The sequence below is a fragment of the Branchiostoma floridae genome, chromosome 13 (genome assembly GCF_000003815.2).
Source record: "Branchiostoma floridae strain S238N-H82 chromosome 13, Bfl_VNyyK, whole genome shotgun sequence".
Taxonomy (NCBI): Eukaryota; Metazoa; Chordata; class Leptocardii; order Amphioxiformes; family Branchiostomatidae; genus Branchiostoma; species Branchiostoma floridae.
The window spans coordinates 3,373,324-3,382,921 of record NC_049991.1 but is presented as its reverse complement, the minus strand read 5'-3'; the positions used below and the strand labels follow the sequence as shown (position 1 = coordinate 3,382,921).

The window sequence follows — 9,598 nt, the reverse complement described above, 5'->3', positions numbered from 1 at the left end:
CCAAGATTAAACATGTTGTATGTTCACCAGAAATACGCAACATTTCATATACGTCTGGGCATCATATAAGCTAAGCGGGGGTGGTCTCCCCTAGTTTGCTTAAACTGCGCGGATTCAAAGATTAAACATGTCGTATGTTCAACAGAAATACGCAACATTTTATATACGTCTTGGCAACATATAAGCTAAACGGGGGTGGTCTCCCCTAGTTCGCTTAACCCTATTCAGACCGGGCTTTTTTGGTCATCCCTGGACCGGGGGGGGGCTTTTGAGGCCCTCCACTTCTAAGTCCTATAACTCTTGAACGACGTACCGTAAGGCCACCAAATTTTTAGGACATAATGTCGACGTAATTTCTAACAGATAAGTGACGTTTGACGTTACGTTGACGTAATATGACGTAATTGTGACGTCATCAATTTGATTATATTGGCCAAACCCATGGAAAAAGGGTATTCTCAGAAAACTTTAAGTTATGCTACAAAAATGTAACAACAAGTGCAGATAACATAATTATAATGTTTGTTACGCCTTGCGTTGCCAATAGCAACATCAATGACGTCAATATGACGTCAAAAAATGACGTCATGCACATCTAGGATACGTGTTGGGCTCCGCCATATTATATCCACCACCTTGAATTTTTTTAACTACTTTTTTTGCAAGAAATAATCACAAAGGGCAATGGAAATAGACTAAATTCATTCATTTAGATGGTTTTTGATGAAAAAATACCAGGTAGTTACAAATTTTAAGGGATAATTAGCGTGTTATTCTTGATCTGGCCATTCGGTCCGCCATCTTGGATTTGGGGCTGATTACGTCATCAAATTAGCATAATTTATGCATATATAATTATGAAAGATATGCTAAATAATATAAGATTTTATTTATGTAATAAAATCGCAGCAATATAGCAAATAAATGTGAAAAATACATTGTTAGAACCAAAAATAGTGATTTTTGGCAAAACTGCCTGTCAACAAACGGTTGCCATGGCAACAAGAAAAAATGGAAAATTTGTCAAACTTCCTAAAATTGTTGCCAACAATATTTTAGGAAAACTCATCAAATTTGGTGGCTCTAGCGTAAGCCGTTCTGGCGTTATAGGACATCGAAGTTAGCGCGGGCCTCAAAAGCCCCCCCCCCGGTCTGAATAGGGTTAAACTGCGCGGATTCAAAGATTAAACATGTCGTATGTTCAACAGAAATACGCAACATTTCATATACGTCTAGCAACATATAAGCTAAATGGGGGAGGTCTCCCCTAGTTCGCTTAAACCGCGCGGATTCAAAGATTAAACATGTCGTATGTTCAACAGAAATACGCAACATTTCATATTACGTTTTGGCAACATATAAGCTAAATGGGGGAGGTCTCCCCTAGTTCGCTTAAACTGCGCGGATTCAAAGATTAAACATGTCGTATGTTCCACAGAAATATGCAAAATTTCAAATACGCTCTGGCAACATACAAGCTAAACGGGGGAGGTCTCACCTTGTTCGCTTAAACTGCGCGGATTCAAAGATTAAACATATCGTGTGTTTTACAGAAATACGCAACATTTTATATACGTCTTGGCATCATATAAGCTAAACGGAGGAGGTCTGCCCATATTCGCTTAAACTGCGCGGATTCAAAGATCAAACATGTCGTGTGTTTGACAGAAATACGCAACATTTTATATACGTCTTGGCAACATATAAGCTAAACGGAGGAGGTCTGCCCATGTTCGCTTAAACCGCGCGGATTCAAAGATTAAACATGTCGTATGTTCAACAGAAAAACGCAACATTTTATATACGTCTTGGCAGCAAATAAGCTAACGGGGGAGGTCTTCCTTGCGTACACGGCGGTTCGAAATAAATTATACATGACGTATATTCAACAGAAAAATGCAACATTTTATATACGTCTTGGCAACATATAAGCTAACGGGGGAGGTCTTCCTTGCGTACACGGCGTTTCGAAATAAATTATACATGACGTATATGCAACAGAAAAACGCTACATTTCATATAACGTAAGGGAGCGCATATAAGCCAAACGTAAGAGGTCTTCCCTGTTCGAATTAAACCTTGCGCACAGAAAGATTTAATACGCCGTATGCTTTCGGAACAAACAACACAGAAGAGTATTTTATTTGACTTTGCTGAGCTATTAACATAATATTTTGTACCGGAAAACGCAATTGTCAGTTTTGACTGTAAATATTGCCACTGTTTTAAAACAGATGACGCAATGCTTTATCTAACACAAAGGCTTATTATATTTGACATAGCCGAGGTAAGTTTGGTAAACATGTATTTTGTAACAGATCTAGAGAAACGGTATTTGTGAGTTTTTACAGAAAATATAACCACAGTGGTAAAACAGTAATACGGATTATTTTTTATATCTTTTTAAGACATTTAAGTTGTCTTTTCGGCATACTAAAATAGATGTAAAACTCACGTAAAGAAACACGACAGATTAAGTTACATTTACAAACGCTGAAATCTTACGTAAAGTCCAGATGTATGTTTCCGATGCCTTTAATAGATCTTAAAATCTTCTGAAATATTTCTCCGCCTTTAAGTGCTTTATACGTATCTCTGAAACTTTGCTTAAATAGTTGTTTTCGTGCTGTGTATCTTTTAGCGCCTAACATGTCCCGAACATCTCCCAACCATCTCCCGACCAGTAAATGACTTACTCCCGACTGTGTCCCGAATGCTAACTAACCTATTACCAACCATCCCGACCTCTAGCCGCAGACTGCCGAATCACTCCAGACTGATTCCCAACCGATTGCTAACCCTCTTACGACTTGGACATAATAAGCTATTTTTTAAAAAGTAGCCATTTTTATTCTTAATCAAAATAATCCTTTCTTCTATTATCTAAACATCACAAAGAGATCAAATTTGGATCACAGATAGCTCTAATATGGTATTTATGGTTCTTTTTGTTTTCGGCTGGATGTCGGTCGTGTGAAGTTCGGGGGTGATTCGCCTACGCTCTGGTAATAGTCATTTTTCTTGGGATTGAGTTAGCAGAGATTTGTCTACGGGTTTGGGGTGAATTGTTAGTAGGTTGGAAACAAACTGGGAGTATTTAGCAGTGTTAATGGCTTGGTTTAGCAGTTAAAACTTGACTGCTGAGTTACTCCCGAACACCAGCCGAACACAAGCCGACCATGCCGAACACCAGCCGACCACCAACCGACCCATTCCAGACCCGCCGTTCAGAGCCGAATGTTATGAACATTTCAAAACATTCGGCTGAGGCAACCGAACACCAGCCGACTCAGCCGAACGCCAGCCGACTACAGCCGACTAGCTCCCGAATCACTCCTAAACCATAGTCGGGAGAGAGTCGGGAGCCAAATTCGGCTATGTGTAACCTAGGCATTAGCGTGGACTGACTCCACTGGCCAATTTCCCGATTTTTTTGCCGAATTCTATGTGATCCCCGTTCCCCCGTAGGAAGGCCTGGTAGAGGATAGACGTTTTGATGGATAGTAATGTTTTGAAGTAGAAGATTCTCAGTGTAACACGCTTTACAGGAGGAGCTATAGGACGAGACTATCTAGAGAGATAGGTTCAACGGATCGATATCTCGAAAAGACGACTAGTTTTCTCTTTTCTGAGCCAAAAAAAACACAATCTGAGCGAAGGAACGGCGCCGAACGTCCATAAAAGCTGTATTGAATAGTGTCGTATCAATATTCTGATCCTTTGCACAAGTGTGTAGAGATATGAATATTTGTAATCACTGTTGTCATCTTAAATCATATCATGAAATTGAAATCCTTCACGCCTGTCAAAATGAATAACATACACGTCACGAGGGAAGCTTTTCAATGTATGTACGATTAAGACTTGACAACTTTTAAATTTTGGACTTCGTGGCTATCCGTTTTTTTAATGCTTTCTATAAAAGTAAGTATGCAACGTTTTGAGGCTAGGAAATCATTATTTTCGTAGTCTTTTATCAATGTATATGGGCCGGAAATCCCCCTTTTTATCCTTCTATAAAATGACAAACATGTCACTGATGTACTCATCGACTACGATAGAATTGAGAAATTGAAAGGGTGGTCTCTGGAAGGCCTTACAAAGTGCAGCTCTCAGATAAACCATTTGAAAGTTTCTTCATCATACTCTTTGCCATCTTTCATATTGCATCATATCATGAGTTTGAAATCCAAGGCTCCTTATAGCCTTAAGAAAAAATGACATACACTTTGCGAGGTACGCTTGTCGTTATACGAGTGTGCATTGAAAATGTGGACTTTGTGGTTGTGCGTTCTTCTAATGCTTTTTTTTTTCAAAACGGGCATTTATACGTTTCGAGACAGATATGTATCTACCCCCAGTTTCGTAACTTTTCATCGTGTTATGAGATTGAAATCCAGGTCTTTAGCCATTATTAGCCAAGAATGATAACCAACTCACCAAAGATGCCTCGATCTTAGGCCATATTTCAAAACCGGGGCCTGACCGAGTTGGTTGCCAAAACGAAAAATAATAAAATGCATCCAAAAATTTGCGCGAATTCTATATGCTCATTACTATTTGTTATAAATTCATGTTTTGCATATTTTGTTGTCTTTTATATCCCACTTTTACGTTCCCACATACTGCCCCGGTTTGGAAATATGAACGGACGCATTTAGCTTATAGTGTACGGACGATGCGCATTGATAAAATCAAAATGTGGTGGTTCGTTTCCCTAATACGTTATCTATGTGTAAGCGTTTGACGTTTTGAGATAAATATTGACCACTTTTTTTTAATATTTCATCATACTATGAGTCAAAGTCCTCTTTTTTTAGCCATTAAAGAATGACACGTCATCGAATACACCAAAACAGATATTCAAAACGTTGAATTTGAGAGGCTCTACCTGGAAAGTGCAGCTTTTCCTAATTATATTTAAAACGGCAATTAAGATAGCAATTAAGATAGCAATTAAGATAGCAATTAAGATAGCAATTTTCAAAAGATGTCAGTGAATGTTTTATGTTGTATGTATCCCGTGTGGTTTTACTTTCTTGTTCTTGACGTTTCGGTGAAAGTTTATGTTTCTACCATCCCGATCACCATCATCTAAGACCAAGAAATATGTAGGGGATGAAACCTTCTTAAAGCAGATGGAGTAGAGGTCTTCGCGAAAAATATCCTACATCATTCCTGTTCCTGTATCTGAATTTCAGTAAGGCCATGTTGATTTGATTATATTGATGACATCCTATGGGGAGCCAAAAAGTGATGCGAGCATATGCGAATAAAAAAAGTTTGACCAAAAAAAGGTTGCTTCATTATGGAATCTAAGTGGGCATGATGGTTGAAGAAATGACGGAACAGTAGATTCCTTCTTTTTTTTTTTTGTTCTTTCACATCTTCTTTGACCTTAGTTTTTTTTAAATTATTGTACGTTTTCCGATATACATTTTTATTCCGATATACATTGTAATCCACGGCATATATTTGCTAATTTTGACGCTGCTTTCTACGATTTCGAGTATGGTTGAAAACTTGTTTTTTTTTATTTTTTTTTTTTAGTTTTCGGCCGTGGATGTTATCCATATAATCAAATCAAAATGGCCTTAATGGTAACGAAAGAGCGCCGTACATGAAGTTTCAACGTAAGGCAACAGCAAGTAAATCTTATGGACGCCATCATTCCAGACTCCAAATTTTACACGAGAGGGCGAAAAAACTTAAAAGATGGTTAAAGAACCAAGATGGCTAGATTGTCAAAATAGACACCATGAGTGTTGTAACAACGTGACAAAACATGGCATCGTAGACAACAAGTATTTTACATCTGAAGTGCGGAATTTAAGGTGACACTAGCGCAGTAGACTGGTATGTCTTACCAATATATGGCCTCCTTCTGTCAATATTGACCATGGTAAAATCCTAATTGATATCAGCCCTACAGCGTCGACTGTGGCTAAACAGTCCTATACGAGAATGACAGTCTCTGAGACACATAGGGCACATCTGTAAGCTGACTCGTGTGTCTTACCACTACCAAGTTGACAACTACCACATTAGTGTTACCCTTAGTATCGAACTAGTTTCATTTCTACATTGTTCATGTTTACCATATTCGGAGGTGATTTTCTTTCACAATTAGGCGCAAATTTATGCGCGCGCTGATGTTATCAATCAAATTTACTCGCTGTGGCCTAAAATTTTTTTCTCCAAAAAGCTATTAAAGTCTGCATTATAAAGAGGAGGATTTTTGGGTCACCAAAATCTACCCACGTACCAAAAATTATCGTAAGTCATCCAGACGTTTCTAAGAGTAATAGGCAATCTCTCAACCATGAATGAACTTTGCCAAAAAGCAGCTACTCAAGCAACTGCATAATGGTTTTGGAGACGATCAGACTTTTCATACAGCATGCACTGTCCGTTCGTCAGTGACACTGATTTCCAAAATCATATCCAGTTGCTTGAGCCTAACTGCTTTTTGGCGTATCTTATTACCTGGATGTCTGACCTTCATGACCAGACGACCTTGTCACGAACCACTCCAAAACATGGTCTGGATAAGGTTGGCTATGTGTAACAGGGGCTTTGCGTGTTACGCATTATCTATTGGCTGTCAGGGGCTAATTAGCTCCTTGTATAGCGAGTCGGTTTAGCGGACGCCAGAAACGCGATTTTTGCTAGTTACATTTGAACATTATGCTCGGTCACAAGCATATCGATGACATTTGGTAACGGGGGCCCTCCAGTTTAGTGTACTGTCTATTTTTCCTGCCCTTCATGCGTGACCCTTACGTGACCCCTGGGACCCCTTAGGCTAGCGGGCTATTTTGGGGCACGGCCGGGCCCCTAGATGTTTTTAATTTACAGTTAAAATCAACCCGGGACCAAACCACAAAACGACACAGTTTCCTTCTCTTTAAAACACCAAGAGGTACCCCCGAAGTATCCGACAGTCTACCTGGAAATTCTGTTGCTTCAGAGCACGGCCCGGGCCCCTGGATGTTTTTAAATCGTAGTTAAAATCAACCGGGGACCCAGTGACAAATAGACGCTTTGACCTACACTTCTGGTGTCTGGACAAATTTGTCCCCTTCGGGCACCGATGCAACTGGCACCGTAGCATTTTAGTCTACCCACCGCTGATGTTACCTGAAGAAATCTGACATCTCACCTTCAGCACATTGAGGAGCTCTGTGGTGCAGATGTACCCGTTCCCATCCAAGTCGTACATACTGAAGGCCCATTTCAACTTCTCTACCGTGGTGCCACGCAGCAGGGCGCTCATTCCGCACATGAACTCCCAAAAGTCTACACACCTGCGAAGGAATATACATATCAATGATTGATTGGTTGATTGCATGATTGGTTGATTGATTGATTGATTGATTGATTGATTGATTGATTTTGAAATGAATGACAAATGGATGGAAAATAATTTTTAAGGGAATGTATGGATTAATTAACGAACGAATGAAGAGATGCATGAAAGGCAAGAATATAAATGAGAAAGGAAGGGAGGAAGCCAAGAAAGAATGAAAGATGGAATCTAGTAGTAATTGGTTTCTTGATAAAAAAAACACCATGTGTCAAATCGGCTTTGCAGTATAAAAAACTGAATTGCGCCGAGATTTACAATCGACTTGTTCAGTGAAACTAGCGCAACGAATGAAGGAAACAGGAAGCGATGAAAAGGAATCAATTAAGTAAGGAAGGAAGGAGAAATAAGGGAATGGAGGATGGAAGGAGTAAGGAAACATGAAAGTATGTCATTAAAGGAGGTAATAACTATAGCCAAAATCCAATTTTTTTCCCGTTATGTATGGCCAGCATATATTTTTCATTGTCTTTTTCTTCTTTTTTTGGTGAATTTTCCTACGACAAAAAGGATCCAACAGAATAATGATAATGGCACAGATTAAAAAGCTGTAGACTTGTATACAAGAATAACACAAATGATGATCGATTGTCAATATAGCAACCATATAACAATAGCAAACAGAAATTCAAAAGTAATATAACAGGAATTCTGGAATCTCAAACATACGAAAAGCAACAACAGACTAGCATGTTTTCTATCAGAACTCTACAACACCGCGCCTCCGTAGTGACTCGTACTACAAACCCTATAGTCTACATTTTCATTCCAACCTCTGCTTTGTATGCATCCCTAGAGGGTACAGCCAATTACGGTAAACTCCAGTAAATGGGTTGAAGGAGAGTAAGGTTAAGCACTAGACTGCAGAGTCACTTTGATGAATCCATAGGGGGTAAGTCGTCGAATGCTAAGATGGTCCTTAGTGACCACTCGACCTTATTCAAAGCCAAAATATTGCAGTAGGGATGCTTTAATGGTAATTAGTGGGTCAAGCCTTAGATTGCCTTAACTCACAAGGGGGGCCAACGGTTGATGATCGAATTCGAATCGCTTTTTGTAGATAAATTGTTCTTCGTAAATATCATTTATGTTAGCGTGGAAAGAGTAAAGAATCTTTCTACTTTTGGTTTTTGATAGTAGTTATAGCAAGCTGTACATGTGTTACACCTTATTACAGTATGTTACATATATGTTCAAGAGTAAATTATATGATAGTCAAGGTCTCCATTATTTAATTTACAAAAGGCTTTAGTTGTCACGGCTGTGGCTCAACATTTGCATACTGCCCTGAGGCTGAAGCAAAAAATATTCATGATCTTGTAAATCTTAGATTACACGTCACCTGGCAAAATGTAGGATTGATAAACTTAATATTTTAATTCGTAAGGAGAAGAGAGGAGGAGCGAGGATTGAGGAGGAGTATGGAGGAGGAGAAAATAGATGAGAAAGGCAAAGAGGGAGGGGAGGAGAAGGGACACAGAGTACAATGAGGAGGAGAAAAATAGAAGGAAGATGTCAAAGAGGAGGAAGATGTCAAAGAGGGGAAAGACAAAGGAGGGAGATGTCAAAGAGGAGTACAATGAGAAGAAGGACAAATATGAGAAAGAAGGAGAACAGATAGGAGGAGGGAGAAAAGGAGGATAAAGAGGAGGAGAACAAATAAGAGAGGAAGAGAAAAGGAGTACAAAAATGGGGAGGAGGACAAAGAGAAGGAGGAGAGAAAAGGAGGACAAAGAGAAGGAGAACAAATAAGAGGAGAAGAGAAAGGGAGTACAAAGAAAGGGAGGAGGACAACAAGAAGGGAGAGGATTTTCTGGACAAAGAGAAGGAGGAGTACAAATAGAAAGGGGAGGAGAGGAAACGAATAAGAATAGGAGAAGGGGGAGTTCCTGGACAAAGAGGAGACGGGGGAGGGGACGGAAAAGAGGAGGACAAGACAGAGGGGGGAAAAGGAGAAGGAAGAGAAAGGCGGAGGAAGACGAAAAGAAGGAGAACGAGGAGGAAGGGATTAAGGAAGGGGATGTCGAGAACGGAAAAGAGAGAGGAGAGAATCTTCCCTACCCGCTGGCATCTTTGTCGAATGTCCGGAAGATCTGCTTGGCTAGAGCTTCCTTCCGCCGCTGGTTGCCTGCCGAGAAGTAGTCGCTGTAGTGGGCCACAAACTCGTCTTCTCTCAGGAAACCGTCCGGACAATCCTTCTCAAACTCCTTCATCCACTCTTCACTCATCGAT

At 39.8% G+C, this 9,598-nt stretch overlaps 1 protein-coding gene across 1 annotated transcript in view; it reads right to left on the bottom strand.

Moving 5' to 3' along the window:
• LOC118429337 (neurocalcin homolog) overlaps positions 1-9,594 on the bottom strand; it is a 28,165-nt gene extending 18,571 nt beyond the window's left edge. The window contains exons 1-2 of the mRNA XM_035839818.1: positions 9,428-9,594; positions 7,163-7,307 (exon numbers count right to left, since the gene is read on the bottom strand). Coding sequence (XP_035695711.1) covers positions 7,163-7,307; positions 9,428-9,594 — 312 coding nt within the window. The remainder of the gene's footprint in view (positions 1-7,162; positions 7,308-9,427) is intronic.
• Between the last annotated feature and the right edge of the window lie 4 nt (positions 9,595-9,598).